This window comes from Physcomitrium patens, chromosome 4 (assembly GCF_059467195.1).
Source record: "Physcomitrium patens ecotype Gransden chromosome 4, ASM5946719v1, whole genome shotgun sequence".
Classification (NCBI taxonomy): domain Eukaryota; kingdom Viridiplantae; phylum Streptophyta; class Bryopsida; order Funariales; family Funariaceae; genus Physcomitrium; species Physcomitrium patens.
In genome coordinates this window covers 2,084,018-2,100,960 of record NC_143413.1, presented here as the reverse complement: position 1 = coordinate 2,100,960, position 16,943 = coordinate 2,084,018, and the positions used below count along the sequence as shown (strand labels likewise).

The 16,943-nt window shown below is 37.9% G+C and overlaps 3 protein-coding genes across 8 annotated transcripts; 1 reads left to right on the top strand and 2 right to left on the bottom strand.

Moving 5' to 3' along the window:
- Nucleotides 1-7,672: 7,672 nt before the first annotated feature.
- On the bottom strand, nt 7,673-8,820 carry LOC112281029 (small ribosomal subunit protein eS21y). Its single transcript, XM_024517158.3, has 3 exons — nt 8,628-8,820; nt 8,198-8,330; nt 7,673-7,864 (listed from the first exon to the last, which is right to left on the bottom strand). The coding sequence occupies exons 1-3, from the start codon at nt 8,675-8,677 to the stop codon at nt 7,802-7,804; spliced, it is 246 nt and encodes an 81-aa protein (XP_024372926.1). The 5' UTR covers nt 8,678-8,820; the 3' UTR covers nt 7,673-7,801.
- A 1,342-nt stretch (nt 8,821-10,162) lies between these two features.
- Nucleotides 10,163-13,841, bottom strand: LOC112281357 (bifunctional bis(5'-adenosyl)-triphosphatase/adenylylsulfatase FHIT). Of its 5 annotated transcripts, none has more exons than XM_024517769.3 (8): nt 13,610-13,841; nt 13,005-13,229; nt 12,710-12,771; nt 12,394-12,501; nt 11,655-11,801; nt 11,310-11,408; nt 10,910-11,041; nt 10,163-10,620 (listed from the first exon to the last, which is right to left on the bottom strand). In XM_024517769.3, exons 2-7 carry the CDS (start codon nt 13,216-13,218, stop codon nt 10,928-10,930), a joined length of 744 nt encoding a protein of 247 aa, XP_024373537.1. In that variant the 5' UTR covers nt 13,219-13,229; nt 13,610-13,841; the 3' UTR covers nt 10,163-10,620; nt 10,910-10,927. The 5 variants fall into 5 exon arrangements, with proteins under 5 accessions (XP_024373537.1, XP_024373538.1, XP_073389450.1 ...); XM_024517770.3 differs by having other exon boundaries at nt 10,238-10,600; XM_073533349.2 differs by having other exon boundaries at nt 10,238-10,600; nt 12,710-12,759; nt 13,610-13,800.
- Nucleotides 13,842-14,159: 318 nt separating this feature from the next.
- On the top strand, nt 14,160-16,447 carry LOC112281358 (uncharacterized). 2 transcript variants are annotated; one of them, XM_024517776.3, is made up of 7 exons: nt 14,160-14,340; nt 14,552-14,667; nt 14,869-14,950; nt 15,177-15,269; nt 15,660-15,737; nt 15,950-16,046; nt 16,213-16,447. In XM_024517776.3, exons 1-7 carry the CDS (start codon nt 14,224-14,226, stop codon nt 16,260-16,262), a joined length of 633 nt encoding a protein of 210 aa, XP_024373544.1. In that variant the 5' UTR covers nt 14,160-14,223; the 3' UTR covers nt 16,263-16,447. The 2 variants fall into 2 exon arrangements, with proteins under 2 accessions (XP_024373544.1, XP_024373543.1); XM_024517775.3 differs by having other exon boundaries at nt 14,549-14,667.
- Nucleotides 16,448-16,943: the final 496 nt, after the last annotated feature.

The following is a 16,943-nucleotide window of genomic DNA, read 5'->3' as shown; positions in this document are numbered from 1 at the left end:
GCACTGGATATGGTCGTTGCTCCCAATATTCGAGGTAACTGAACATTAATAAAAGTTCTCTTCCTTTATATTTTCACAGTATACTCGTGTTACAACACGACATCTATTCCCTCTGAACCTGCACATCCTCCGGTATGTGCCAAATTCAGTACACCATTATTCTTTATCTAATACCAAAATCCATGTATCCATCTTGTACAAGTAAATTGGAAACATCCAACTTTGTACATGACCAAACCATTGGCGAGGTACAAATTTTGAAATGGAAAGATTTAATTGAAACTTCTTTCATATGGCCACATACATCTTGCTTGCATCTTTTTTCTTGTTGCTTTGATTCCATGCTTGATTTAAGACGTCCATATAATCCTTAAATCCATTGCCCATGTCTTTATATTTGAAGATTTTTAGATTTTCAACCTTTGAATTCCACACTTCATGATGAATCTTTTTCTTATCAAAATCCCATTGTGCCCCCAATACATGTGCATTATCCATGTAACCTTGATCTTAGTCCAAAAGATTAGTACTCACAATTAACTTGATTAAAGCCATTGATTTAGTACCTTTACCTTTGATTCCACAATCTTCTTTCGCCACATTATCTTGTGAAATATCTATCATTTCTTTTTGAATGTATTCTTGTAAAACATCCTTCATTTCTTCTTGAATGCATCCTTGTGAAACATCATAACCTTGTGTTATCTCAATATGTTGTATTACTTCATAATATTAAAAAATTTCATAGCCTTGTGAAACCTCATGTTCTTGAAAAATCTTGCAACTTTCTCCATAATCTTTTTTACCACCATGAGATGTTCCATCCAAATTGCCATCATCCACTTGCATAAACATATTCAATGTAGAATAGCCATAATTTTCATCCTTATTGTCATTAATTTCTAAATCCTTGAGTTCCATATTACTTTCAATTTTTTTGATATTTTGACCTTCCATAGTAATAATTTGATCAAAGTCTTTGTTCTTTCCTTCACCATCCTTGATAAAAGATCCACTTTCTTTCATTTGCAAAAAATTGACTCCTCCTTCGAAGTCCTCCAATTGCTGTTCCATTTCTCTTTTTTCAAGATTAATCTCTTGTATTGATAAAGATGATATAGAAGCCAAAGTAGAAGATTTTTTAGACCATATTCCAACTCCTTTAGCTTGTGCTCTTTGTTGCTTTGCTAAAAGAATTGTTACTTCTTTCAACTCTTTCCAATTGTTAGTACAACCACTCTCCGTAGACTCATCTGCAAGAAGTATAAAAAGTTTGTCTCCCATGGCATCATCAAGACCATTTAAAAATAATTCTATTTTTATAGCATCCAATGACTGTCTCTCTAAAGATGACAGTTGATAAAACCTCTTTTCAAATTCTTTCAAGAATTCATAAAGATCCATATGCGTGCCTGGTTGTAATTCTATCCAATCCAAAAACTGTCGCTTGGTAATCTTATCTTCATTTGCATCAATAAATTCTTTCTTCAAAAGTTCTTGAAATTTTGACCATGTCTCCACACCCCTTTCAAGTAATCTCTTCAGCTTTCTATGAATTCCAGGTTCAATAGCCAAATAAAAGCTTGAAATCATCTTTGCCTTAGGGATTTGGCATGTCTCCATCTCACATGTATAAACTTGTAAAAACTTAGTGATGTTGCATCCGTTAAACCTCCCAAATTTGTTGAAAATTCCTTGTAATGCCTTTATGATATCCCTTTCAATTGCTTGTATCTTTTGTTGTTCTTCCATAAATATACAAAAAGCCTCAAAAAACTCTTTAACATTTGGTCCATCCAAAGTATTCAATCTATCCAAAGACTTCATTAAAATATCTTCCATTTTCTTCCACAATGTTAAAAAAATATCCCTTGAAATGCTCCAATAAATAACTTATGATACCTCAAAATGCCCCAAGATGTCTATAAAGCCATAATTTACTCCATAATAATCCAAATATCACCATTGCTTTTCAAAATATCCTCCAAAGCTCCAAGTCTTTCAAAAACTCTAAAATCAACCTTATCATCTTGCACCATCAATCCAAATAACCACATACAAAATCCAATACCTTCCACCCCAAACGTTCACGTCGAATTCACCACTTATGTCGTATTACGTGTTGTCTTGTTCCGGAATACACTGGATATCTGGCTGTGGAAGGTATAGTTGTTTTTGCAAATAACAAAGAAACCCTAATAGATTTTATCCATGTATGAAGAATATAATTGAAATATCAATTTCCAAGTATTTAAAAACACTCTTCATAGCCATTTTAACCATACAATATTCCAATTGCTTTATTTCTTTTATAATTAAGTTTTTTTTGTTTTTCGTAACAAGCCCTAATCCTAGCCAGTGAGCTTTGACAAGCTGTAACTTTTGATCCAACCGTCCACTTAGTGTGAAATTTTGCATCCAAATACCAATATAAGCCTTCTATATGCTCAAAAAATTTCAGCCCAACCCAACTTACAGATTGCAAGAAAACGCCCAAAAACCGCACTGATGACACTCGGCCGCAACCTTGAAATTTGATGTAGAAACTCCAGAAGTGATTTCTCCTTTGTCAACCGTTAACTCCAGCTCAAAATTGAATAGCCGCTTGATCTCCAAATCTTCTATTACCAAGCCAAAAATTACGTCGATCCAACTAGTAGATCTTCAAATATCACAGAAATCCTATCCAACCCTAGACTGCCAACTTCCGACAACCCTTTGTACTAAAACCCAGATATCTCTTAATTGCATTGTTAGATTAACACAAATTTTTGTATACACTTAGCACACCCAACTATCCAGACAATACCAAATTTTGATCCATAGATGCTACACGACTTGCACAAATCGATTGAGAATGCAAACCATCAATGTTTTATATAAAATCCGAAACACCAAAATAAACACTGACTTTGAGCAGCGATTGCTCTCCCCTCACAAACCCTAATGAAACCAACCTAGTGACCTTGAGCAGCGATTGCTCTCCCCTCACAAACCCTAATGAAACCAACCTAGTGACCTTGAAAAGAGCTTGAAGCTAGCTCTTCGATCCAAAAAAACCCCATCTGAAAAAAACCCCCCTCATTTCTTAATCTTCCTCCCCTTTAACCCTAATTCTTCCCTCTTTCAAATCCTAGCCTCTGAATCTCTTCAATCTTCCATCTTGGATCCGGAATTGGCTCTCGCCGTCAGAGCTTTTTCCTCCGTTTTTACCTTTAAGAGATCCTTTTACCGAAAACAACATTCCCTGAAACGACACAGAGAACAGGACAGCTTGAAACAGAATCAAAACCCCGTAATCGGGACCACGTTGAGTCGCCCAACCAATTCAGGTCTCATATTGGATAAGAGTCGAGTAGTAAGACTCGGATGTTTCCGTAATTAGATCAAATTGGTCCTTTGCGTCAGATTGGCTGAGGCCTGTAGTAAGACCTAGATTTCCCGTAATTAGACTGCATTGGGTTGATCGACCAATTCAAGTCTCATATTGGATCCAATTGGTTCTTCGAACCAGGCTCACCCGTCATGTGAATTGGTCCTTTCTCTTCCTGCTGACTCCCGTTATTGGAATCAAACGGAGCATTTTAGTATGCCCCGGCTGACTGTAACGGGGTGACTGAACCTAGCCTCTCAGTATTTGCACTGGATATGGTTGTTGCTCCCAATATTCGAGGTAACTGAACATTAATAAAAGTTCTCTTCTTTTATATTTTCTTAGTATACTCGTGTTACAACACGACAACGGAAGTTCATGCTTGGTCAGAAGTTGAAGGAGTAGGCCACTACCATTGGCTTCAAGGACCGATGAACCACTTGCCTCGTGAACAACAATTGGAGTTCATAGCAGACGTTATGCGACAGATCTTCATTTTCTTGCGTTGGTACTGATCAATAACATTGCTTCTCAGAGACCTCGAAGCTAAAGGAGGGGGTGATGTTAGGGACATAATCCTTAGAACTTTTTAGAGACAAGTTTCTAGAATCTTCTAGAAGCAAGTCTCTAGAAGCTTCTAGAAGCTTCTTAGTTGATAGAAGATATTAGGGACATAGTCCTTAGAACCTTCTAGAGATAAGTTTCTAGAACCTTTTAGAAGCAAGTCTTTGGAACCTTCTAGAAGCTTCCTAGTTGGTAGAAGTTGCTTGAGAAGCTTCCTAAATAGAAGTATATATTGGAATCGAGGCTGAAGAGTTCTTCAGTCTCGACAATACATCTCTTAGAGCTGTAGCTCACCTCTCTGGTGTTATTCTCATCTGATTAATCTAGTTCTTACTAGTTCTTCTTGAATTTCTTGTTAGATCTTGAATCTGTATTTCTGTGTCCGTGACACCATGCAATCTTTCAAGTATTGGTGGTAATTCTTATGGAAGTTTCAAAATTGAAGGTCGAGTAATCATTTTATCTTGCACACATGTACGACATAATTCTATAGAGTCTACATCCCCTTGCTTTAAATTATGTCCAATTATACATGGAATAATATTTTTAAATAATATGGATCTTGGATGTCCCAATCATCCATGCCAAAGAAAAACACGACTCTCTATGATAGATGATGCAAAATTAAATATAATGGGAGGTCGAATCACAATTCGGTATAAAACATTTTCTGTAGCAAAAGCTTTTTCAAAAACTTTATGGTTCTTTGCAAGAATCAAAACCTCTTTTCTATTTAAAATGGCAGTCAAGAGGTCATAACCATTAATACGTACATCTCGATAGCTGATCAGACTCCGAGATGCTGAGGGTGCAAACATCGCATGTTTATATTTTATGATGGAACCCCCAGGTAATTTTACCATCGCTATGCCCTCTTGGAAACAAAACGCATTTGTTCTAGCCATGGTCATCATATTTTTAGTTTGCCAAGTTGAAGATTTTTCAATGAAAAATTATCTATCTCGCAAGATAGTATGTGTTGTTGCAGAATCAATGAATGCATCATTTGATTCATCATTAAAAGTTTTGTCATTCATATAAGCCTTTAAGTCATCAACACCAATTGAATCCATGGACGCATCCATGGTATGAACTTCACGAGCCTCAACTCGTAGTTTCTTATTTTCTTGGAATATTTTAATAAAATATTCTGAAGTATGGCACGTATATGCTAAATGTTCAATCATTCCACACTTATGGCAAGAACGCATCTTTGATTTTTGTTTTCTACTATAATTAATAGTAGAACGTTTATTCTTTCCATATGGATAGAAATGGTCATGACTATGACTACCCTGATACTTATAAGCATGTTTCCCATGTTTATATAATTTTTTCTTAGATTTTGAAATATTAAGTGCATGAGATTCTGGAACTGTATTTCCAATAGGACGAGCTTTCGCATTACGCAAGAGTAGCTCATTTTGCTTCTTTGCAAGAAGTAGATAGGACATGAGATCAGAATGACTCTAAAATTTCATGTTCCTATATTATTGTGCAAGCACAGCAGATACAGGAAGAAATGTAGAGAGAGTTTTCTCGATCATTTCTTCTTTAGAGATGCTTTGTCCACATAATCGTAATTCTGAGACAATATTATACATTTCACTATTGAAAGCATTTAAATTTGGAAAATCCAAGACACGTAAATGGGTCTAATTATGACGTGCCTGTGGAAGGAAAATGGTCTTTTAATGATCAAACTGGGATTTAAGATCCTTCCAAAGTTCTGCAGGATCTTCCATTTCCGAGTATTGATGTTATAATGTAGGTACAAGATGACGAAGGAGAAGAAGTGCTTTCCAATGAATGGCAAGATGAATAGAAATACTTATTGTATGAGATTCTTCAAACATAATGGCATCTGAGAGTTGTTCTGCAAGTAAATTTGCTTCTGTCATTTTTGCCCATAATAGATAATTGTTTCCATCCACAGTCAATGGTGGAAATAAAAGAGCTTGAAAATGTTGGAATGCACTAGTAATAGTTGGAACCATAGTAGAAGCAATTGAAGATGTTAAAGCACTCATTATAAATAAATCTATAAAAAAAATACAAAATCAAGTAGAAAGTTGAGTAAAACGTATTTTAAAATATAAAGTCAAATAAAATGATAAACTTGAACTTGAAAAATATATATATATATATATATATATATATGAGGAGAAATTGTGGATTAAGGCAACAACAGTAAGACAATGGCAGCTAGCAGCGGCGGATGACAGTGACGATAGGGTGGCAACAGTGGGTAGTAGTAGTAGTGACAATAGGGTGGGGGACAACGTCAGGGTCAACAGCGGTAGGGTAGCAGTTCGACGACTGTTTAGCGGTAAGCACGGGGCGCACCAAGAGCAAGGAGAAGCTGGGCTAGATCAAATATTCTAAACAAGCAAAGTAGAGAGTGGAACAAGTGCTCTAAGCAAGTAGCTAATGTATGAGGGGCGAGCAAGAAGAACAACAAGAGCAAGACACTGAGCAAGAGCAGCAAGAAAAGTCAAGACTAGAGCAAAAAAAAATTATGATAGTGTGTAGAAGAAAGTCGTGCTAATAACGTGTTGAGAATGTTTAGAAAGACACAAGAGTAATAGTAAGTAATACACACACAAGAGTAATAATAAGTCATACACACAAGAGGATTTCTAAAGAAAGAAAGAGCTTCACACATAAAATTCTATTGATCTGACTGTATCTCATATATAAAAAGAGAAAAAGGGAGAGAATAAACAATACTTCTCCACTAGACTCTAAATACTGTAGCTATGGTATGTACTGTAATCTATAGTAAATATTATAGAGAGCGCCAGCTACATTTAATGATCTCAACAACGACAATGGTTCTTTTCTTTAATACTAATGGAGCCATCCACATAACTTGCTAATTAGAACTCTATTACACCAAATAAATATGATTTTTTCTTTTCAACTTCAATGAAAACAATACACCTTTCTCTAATAACAATTAATAATGAATTAGTTGTGAACCATCAACTTTAGAAAAAACTTCTAAACTCGGAAATATAGATTCACATCTTAATACACTGTGGGATACTTATCAAGGCACCATGGAGAAACTTCTTAAACTTTGTTATAACCTAGGCCATTAACAACCTGTTAAGTACACCTTCCCATTCGTGAATACTTTGGCAGATTAACGTATATCTAGATGAGTTCGTTAGAGCTTTACTGCGACATGCCGAAGCCTAGCAAACCCGAGGAATTTGTTATCGGCAACGAGGCCAACACATACCAATAATCCGCAAGCACAGTTCGAAACTACTTTGAGGGAGCTGCATGAACGGTATTGAACTCCTTCAATCTGTAAACCCGGCTGTGTAGCACAGTACAACTCATCTAGAAAATAAGAGCGCTATACGCGTTACACCGTGATACTAACGCTGCAACAAAAACCTCCTCGGCACATTTATCAATATCACAGAAAGTACGACTGCTTGCTTGTATGGTCCCCGCTACTGTCTAAAAGGTTAGCAATGTAGACTCGGATTCGAAGGATGTCTCTAAAATATAGACAAAGATGGCTACAGGTCTAACTATTAACAAATTCAGGTGGTTTCTGGGTACACTTCGAAGGCAAAAGGAGAGGCAGCATTGAGTCAGACTTTGACCCCGCAGGTGCAACACTTACATGTGTAGGTATATCAAGTAATGCTCTGCAGGTTGGTTTTCAACTTACTGCAGTAGAATACAATCAAAAGAAGGCATACACAGTGAATCATATACCGGAATATATATAAAATCTTTCTCGGAATTAAAATCTCAACATAGAAAACAGCTCACCCCGATAAAGGAAAACTATGAGACGTTATCCATAAAACTCTAACAGCATCAGAAGAAATATGTTTCCATCTACTGCCCAAGCTCGGCCTTCTTCTTTGCCCACAACCGGTCAAATGCACTGTCGGCATCTCCCTGCATGAGAAAACTCATATCAAATTAATCTTTCGCATGGTCTACTGTGGTAGCAACACCGAAGCAGATACAATTCAGAAAAGAGGCGCGTAACCTAGAACCCCACCTCATACCAACTAAAGGGCCGATACCCTCACAAACAATTGCATTACATCGTGATCAAGTACATACTCTCTCCAGGAGAACCACTCCATAACATGATGCTACTCTAGACACTCTTCCGACCTTCTACCATCCACAAACACCAACACTCCGCCCTGTCTTTCTGACAAAGAATGACGGATAGAACAACAATTGATAACTAAATAAAATAAGCCCATCATATCTACGAACCTGAGCACGAACAAACCCGCACAAGGCGAAGGTGGTAAACTGCCCGGTGTAAACACCGTTCTCGTCGACATGGCCCACATTCAACTGAACTGAAGCAACATCCTTCGAAGTGATCAACCTGTTGGTGGAAGAACTGCAATAGGAAATGCAAACGGAAGAAAAAACCAGGTAAGATTTTTTCCTCACGATAAGAAACCGACAACAAGGAGTAATTACAACAAAACCAGATAGACGCCACCCGCAGAATCCCAAAACTAAAAACTGCTAAAGCAAAGCGGCCGACTGACTATGAACGGAACGATGATAAACAACGATACCCATACGCATCAAGGATGAAATGAAATCTAGGGTTTAGTCCATCGGAGGAAATGATGGAGCAGGATATTTCCAACAAAAGAAAGATAATGAGAGAAGATGGTCTTATACGCACCACTTCCTGGGGATGTAGAGATCCACATTGTCACCCTCCTCGTTCTGCATGGTGCAAGATAAGCGAGAGAGAGAGAGAGAGAGAGAGATCGAGAGAAAAGGGAGACTGGGGGTGTGCGGGACACACAACCTCTCTCTCCTTGCTAAGAGAGCTTCTGCAACATCAACAGCGACTGAGAGGGAAGAAGATGATGATGAAGAAGAAAGGGGTTTATTTTAGGGTTTGGCACCTACGTAATATCCTCGCCTCGTCTGGGACGCCGTCTGGAGACCATTGGGAACCTGGGGAACAAACGCAAAAGTAAAAGTAGATGGTTGTGTTTTAACCGCAGTCAAAAATATTCAATACATGTCTGTGAGCCTGGAGAATGTTATTATTATTATTATTATGATTATTATTAGTAGGATTAGTATTTTTAGTATTCTATATATTTATTTTTCTGAAGAAAAAAAATTAAATAAAAGAAGCTAAGCTTAGCACTTGCATTAAAAATTTATTGAAAAAAGTTGTTTGCTAGGTTTTTGCTCGATGTAAAAAAAACATTTCATTTATATTTATGACTGTGGAAGTACTTGCAATTATGAAATACCCATACATAAGTAGAATGTTAACTATTTGATGTTGAATGTACAAAGAGACAATTGTTAAAATATAAAGATGAGTTTGGAGTTAAATGAGAGTCACCTCCGGCTCTCTTTGAAAAGAAAAAGAGAGAGGGAAAGAAGCAAAAGGCTAACGTGAAGTAGAAAAAAACCCCCCATTGTGAGAGTCAATTAATTCAAAAAAACATCAAATTAATTTACTTTCTTTTTTGACTTTTCATGAGTTAGTTTTATCTACTTTGTTTATATACCAAAAATATTCAAGGTTTTGTAAATATTCCACCATTTTTTCTTATAACATTATCTTCAACTTTTTATTCATAAAAAAGTTAAAAATAAAGATTAGTGTGTTACAACTTCTGAAAATTGATAATGTTTATTTTGCAACTGTTGATGAATTTTCTGTATTTATATTCTCAAATGTTTTGGATGTGGTGGTTTCAGTCAGATGTTTTATTTAAAAAAAAACCGTAACCAAGTGTTTATGAAGTCATTGAACAGATTACACTAACTATTCCGTGAAAAACTTTATTTTCTTTGACATCACTTTTTACTTAAAATATCTGCAACAGGCAAATCGAATTTAAAAAAATATTTTCATTTCCTACATGAGTAACTGTAAGGTTTAGAATAGAAACCATACATTCATGATATCAGTCTAGTAGATTGTATTTACGTTTTCCATAATGGTTATTTTCGTAATCAATATATTTTTATCAATATTAAACAAATCTTGACAACATAGTTTTAGGTAGGTATACAAAGTGACTATTTCAGAGATGTCATGTCGGGTTTCAGAGGGTTATTTCCAAATTTAATCTAAAACTATCGCGTAGGAAAGTTAAAAATTAAAATAAAACAGAAATCAGATACAATACCTAGTACCTCTCCTACCTGAACTTGTGCAAATGCTAATTCCTACAACCAATCATATTTTGTCACCACAAATATATATTCATTGCACACTGACAGGCAACTACAAGAACAAAAAACTAAAAGACACACATGTTTGGCTGTACCACTTCTGCAATGGTCAAAATCAATGCAGTTTCACTTCGTTGCATCCACTTAAACGACCGCTAAGATTTGCAGAACAAATGCTACCAAAGTAATTTAATAACCCAATCTGCAAAAGCTCACCAAGAATTATATCATAGTCAAGACAGAATAGATGTCTTAGATGGAATTCAGCACGGCAAGTGGGAACTAGCTTGAGTCACGTCAACTACTCTCAATGCTGCATTGTGAATATTTTGATAACTTCCAAAAACTATGAAATGTGTCGAAAAAAGAATGAAGAACTTGTCAGCTACAAGTTTCAAGAATATGCTCCATGAACTTTCCAACCAGGTAAGTTGCTCAACTTCATACCTGCAAGGTTCAAACAAACGCTGAAGCAGAAAACCACAAAATCCACATTACTAACACATGAGGTATCGTAAGCTCTGCTAAAAGGAAGAATCAACCAACAGCACCAAGCTGCAGATAGTCACACTAAACGCCTTCGCACATCTGCTCGGCACCTTCAGCTCTCTTCCCGAAGGAAACGATTGAAATGACGCACGTTTTACTACCATATGTTAGAGGTCAAACCTAAAAAACATTGAATATGAAAATAATGTAAAAGAACATGGTGCAATGCAAAGTCCAATGTAAGAATGATATTGAAATACTTATTACCTAAGAAACAGAGAAGATCTAGAAAAGGGCTCGCAACTCAGCAGCTTCAGCTGCCATTTCCTCAAAGGTTCGATCCTTGCGCTCCTTATCCAAATCTAACTTCTCTGCGAGCTGCTTCTCCTTTTCATCAAGCTATGATGTTTACACCAACATGATCAGGATGAGTGGACCGAATGCAGACGACGGGTCAAACTGGAATTTTGCTAGTTTCCATACTAGTCGAAAACTACTGTTTAGTCTTAAGTTCACGATTGGAGCTGCATCCGTATTAACCTGATCTCATCCTCAGTAGCTCTAGTGGGTACACAAAACAATGAGGGGCCCAGCTGTACGAAATAAATACTGAAGTCTGATTTTAGAAGAGGAGCAGATGAAAGGCGAAATATAGTCTGAATCTTACCACATCATACACCTCATCGTTGTTCTCAAAGTCTCCAACCCTTCTAGGAAGAATGTGAACATGTACATGCGATACAGTTTGTCCAGCCTGTGCACCATCCTGGAATCAAAATACACGTGAAATGGTGAATGTTTTTCAAAACTCCAACTTGAGAGAAGTCGCAGAAGGTCATTAGATGCTTGAACATTGTAAAAACAAAGGCTTCACGACCAACAGCAACAAGATTAGCTGAAACCGAATATAGCTGAATTGGACACTGCGGAACCAACAGAGTTCGAATAAAAATGCAATGCGATTGGCTCAGAATTGCATACTAAAAGAAGTTTTTGGTAATAATCAGCGTACCTGGATAGCGAATGTCAAAGATGATGCTTCAAAGAAAGGCTCAATCTTCTGACCAACTCGCTGAGCGGTGAGCCACAAGTCAGAGGTTTCTTCAGGAGTCAGATCTAGAAATCTGTGAACTACTCTCTTCGGACTGACCAACACATGTAATGACGCGTCAAGGTACACACATGCTTAAAGTTCTGTTAGACGAAGATGAAAGCTGATTGTTATCCTTACGATTGGTCGTTAATGGTTGTGTTCTGCGTGTCTACCTGGCAATGTATAAGGTAGTTCTTGAAGTGCTTATATCACATACAGCCCGAGTCACTAGATTAAGAATATGTACAAGAAATGCTCGTGAAAACTGGTGGTAGCAGTTCAGAAACTGGACCTGGCCAGATTGGAGACCATGTAATTTACGAAATCTACCTCATTATCTCGTTCAAAATGCTTCAGAATGGTCCTGATTTATCAATAAACATCAACCTATTCCAGTGAAAAGGATATGACCTGCACGAGCATTGCACCCCAACAAAGTTGCTTTAGACACAAGAATGAGTTTACACAAGCAATTCGATAATAGACCATTCATCACTGATATTACCTGTTAAGCGTGTTGAACAAAACCCAATAAGGACAAAGCTGGTTCTTACGGCGATATAATCACATTGCCTCCCTTGAAAAGGCCAAATATCAGAAGGGTAACAAACTAACTCCACAAAGAGTAAATAAGGTATAGTGATATCATTAGCTGCGTACCAGGAACAACAGGCTTGAGGTTCACAAAGGCGTACGAGTGTTGTGTGACTAAAAACACCTCTGTTGGGTCGATTCTGAACTTCCCAAAGTAAAAAGTCTTCTCAGCCTGCAAGTTCATTCAATAAATTTTTAGTTCCAAAAATCACATTCCTATGGAACGGAAGATACAAGAAGCCAGAACTTGAAAAACCAGGGTAAATCTAGTAAACTTGCTCCTAAATGAACATACAGTAGTAATTTGCAGTCCAGATTCTGGCATCTAGATGACGTCGATAACCTATTTCAACCTGTCAGTGAATAATATGGTACTCTACCTGATCTGATGTTACATGGGGCGCACCGTTGTGAGCCATTCTGGTCCTTCCTTTGAGCGAATCTTGTCATTTGCACACTCAATGTCAAATCATGCTAGTCGAGTCGCACCGTAATATAATATAACTCAAGGCAGATATTACTAAGAATTCTAGGGACCAATAGGTGAAGAAATTTAAACTTAAAAGGAAAGCTTACCAAAACAACGAATACCAGAAACTAATTAATCAAAGTGCCTACATCGCAGCTACACTGTAGCGCATCAAATCACTTTAGGTTACACTAAGGAGGTCTCACCGACTACAGAACAGAGAATTCTTGAAGGTTGGCCCAAATTTCCAAGCTGGAATAACGTCCTGGATTTTCGACACGCCAGAAATATATCAGGCCCTGATTTAAGCGATAGACACGACAGCGAAGCTCCTTGCCAAACACCGCCCACAAGTTTGCGGACTGGCTGCTGAAAGATATAGATTGGAAACCAACCCTTACGAGCAGAAAAGCTCAGCATGAGGGCTCGAGCTGTCAGTCACAAGTAAAGGGAAAGAGGAAGTGAGACAACATGGATTTCGCTACGTCCCAAGTGCTTGACAACAGTCCCAAACCTCACAAATCCTCTCAATCAATACAGTTGCTGATATCGTAACAGCCATTCTTGACCTTGCTTTCCCCCCACCACAAGCAAAGAAAAAAGGAAAAGAAAAAAGCATCTAACACCATTGTATTTTTGATCGGCATTGCAGAAAAAGGATAATGAAAAAGAAATGCCGTCACAAATTTAGAGCACACAAGCAGAAGAAATCTCCAAATGTGGCATTTCCCCGCATTCGGTTCCTCCGACGTACAGATCTTGAGTTTGAACAACGTTTACAAGCAAAGAAAAGTCCTAGACCATAACTAACCTCTGTAAATTGCAAAATTTCGTTGCTGAATCCACAACGGTAACCCTAAACCTATTCAAGTGGCAGAATCACCAAAATTGTCAGCAATGAGTTAATCTCCGAGCTCTCTTTCCACAATGCAGTGAGGCAGTGCTGACTTCGCGAGCCCTGTTTCGAAATTTCAGGGTAGCATTGACTTCGCGAGCAGAATTGGCCGAGTGCGCAAGAACGTGAAGAACAGTAGGGGTGTAGCACTCCACCAAAACTGCCAAAATAAAAAAATCAGATCTTTAAAAATACTTTGAAAATCTAGTCTACTTTAAGGGTGATCGAATATGTACCAGGGGCTTACATTCGATAGTGATATTGACGACCGGCTTGGATGAAATTACGGCTTTGGGGCTTGTCGAAGGATATTCCTCGAACAAGTGGATTTACGACATGTGTCGTGTTGTTTATTCACCACTTGGCGGGTGGCATAAGGCTTGAACTATTCACGAGGGCGATTCTGATGGGCAAGCTGCCAAGTCCTTACGTGAGTTTTGGATTACGAAGCTTTGTTGTTGTTGTTGTTGTTCCAAAATCAACAATTAGGTAGTGATAGACAATCTTTTAAGTAGCTGAAGGAGGTGCCGATGGCGTTAAATTCTCTGGCAAGTACTTCTGTGATCAGAGGAATTGCTCTGCCTGCTCCGTTTTGTGATTCTACACAGCTGCGGCGACAAGCTGCAAGCCCCTTTGTTTCCCGCCCAGTAATTTCTCTACCCCTTTTTATTTTTTTGTTCCTTCTTCTCCTTGTAGTGATGTTTATTAGAATTTGCTGCGATTGCTTCGACTATGTTCAGAAAGTTGATAGACTCTGTAAGGGTTTGGGTTTGAATTTGTTGAACTCGCACTTTTGAGTTTATCTTGTCTTCTGTTCATTGGTCTTTACTTGGTGACACATGACATGCATTGAAGCAGAGGTCGTATAGAACGGTCGTGCGGAGCTCGAGGTTACCGCTGAATCCAAAGGAGGCTCGAGAAATGGCTGAAGGTCGAGAACCTGAGAGGCAGAATGAACGTGGTGGTAATGGCGGGTAAGTTTTCAGCAGTTTCTTATTGCATGAACGGTTCTGTGATCCTCCTACATGGTAAATGACCAAATGCCATTTAAGGAACACAGTTTCTACAAATTGTGCGTTTCTTTTAAGCATCTTGCTTATTATTTATTTGCTTCTTGAAATTCATGCAATCGTTTGTTAGGTTACTTAGTGCTGAGTGGCTTGGTATGGTGGCAGACCCAACCCCTTCAGATTTTTCCAGAATTTCAAGGACGGCCTATTTCAGGACCACAAGAGACTACAGAAGGAGAAGAGCCTGGTATCTGATTTCGGGGTTCTTTCTTTTCTTTTCTTTTTTCTTTTTCGTCACCTTCCTACCCACTTAAAGAGGTGTCACAATATGTGGGCGTATTGAGTATATGATGATATAGTGATAGTGATATTAGAATGAACAAATGCAATTTTGACACTGAAACGTATTTTTAATGTTATAAAAGCTCCGAACTGGACTGACCGACTTAGGGTGTGGGATTGTTTGTGAGCAGCCTAAAGGCGACCTCTTGTACACGGTTGAGAAAGGCGATACATTGTACGCTATCTCTGAAAGACACGAATGTTCTCTTGAGCTTCTTATGGAGGTGCTGATCAGAACAGCAATGAATTGACTACATATTTTCTTGTTATTTTAACTTTCCTTTGTGGACACATTTTCTTGAAGCTCTTAATGTAGGAAATTCTGATTGCTACATGCCTTTGGCTTTCCGCTTTACCGAGCAGGTGTATATGTTGAATGTAAACCTCTTAGAGCGTACAGAAGTACATTTCACAGTCAAGTCTAGACGTGTATTTGTAACGATCTGCAGAAAGGGTTCTATTTAAGATTTCTTGGGAACATAAAGCTCATTTTATTACAATGATCATGTGGCAGTGGAGTAGAGTGAATGCTCTACAAAGGGTGTGGTCCATGAAGTGTTTGCAGAGAGCTGATCAGAAGTGTTGGTTTCTAATATACTCTTTAACCTTTGTAGGCCAATGGCATTGAAGATCCTCACAACTTAAGCGTTGGACAGGAGATCTGGATTCCACGGACTTATCAGATTAAGAAGGTAAACTGTTTAACTAGAATTGATTGAAAACTGGACAATCGACTCAAAACTTTGTTATTGGTTAGAAATGCTTTAGTTCACGTACAACATTATTTAAAGTCGTATCAATGTGAATTGCTTTTCTCAACGTCTTAGACCTTTCTAAAAGTTGCATCATCCATGCGACTCCTTCTTGATCTTCAGTGGAACGTGGACATTGATATTGACCACAGGGTGACACTTTGTACTCAATCTCGAAACATTATGGCGTGAGTATTGAGGCTATTCAGGCCGCCAATGGAATCGACGACCCCAATTTTATTCATGAAGGTACTTTATACTGTCCACAGCTTCCTTGACTTGTTTGTGGTCTGAGCTCACATACTCAATGCATTAAGTACCCTGCCCTTTATATTTCATTGATTAATGGGAAATTCTTGCCATATTGTAAATTCGAAACTGCTCTGACGACCACGGGTGTATGCAATGTCATCAGGAGACCATATATGTCTTCCAGAAAAGACTGCTCACGAGGACTCAGACTGATTCATCTTGTCGAGTGTAAGATAAATGCCTGCTCCAATTGACAATTTTCAATCAGCCGTGTGAGAGTAGTGTCTGACATGAGTTGGGATACATCAGTATTCTCTCGTACAGCACATACTGTGCACAAAGCACACTTACCAATGTATTCCTGTATAAAAGTTATGGTTTTTCCCGTATTCTTACTACATGGTGCTAAAATATGATATAGAGGTCATGTTTGATGCTCTTGATCAATCCTCAGTTTGTCAAATTTTCTGGCTGATTTGGTTGTGGGCAAAGTTGATTGTAAATGTAGTAGTTGCATCTCAAAATGTTCTCTAACTAAATAGAGCGATATGTGTGAATAAGTGTACTGAGTCTTTGTTTCCTTAAAAAACTTAATGATCATCAATCGTTTTTGAAGTTGCTCTCTTAGTCAACATTACAGCAATAGCAGTATCAGTGGTATGCCATCCATGGTTTTGTAAGTGGCTTGGCATTGAGAGGTAAATCATATTGCATTCAGATTTGCAGTAGACCTTATTAGTTACCCATTAGTAGGGTAATGGAGGAAAGAATAGTTTAATTTTTTGTAGGCTTTTCTCTTGTGCTGGAACCCAGTAGCAACTTTGAAGATGGGCTTCATCTTTGAATATATACAAATACAACTGGAATTAACATAAGGGTTAGTAGCAGGTTCAT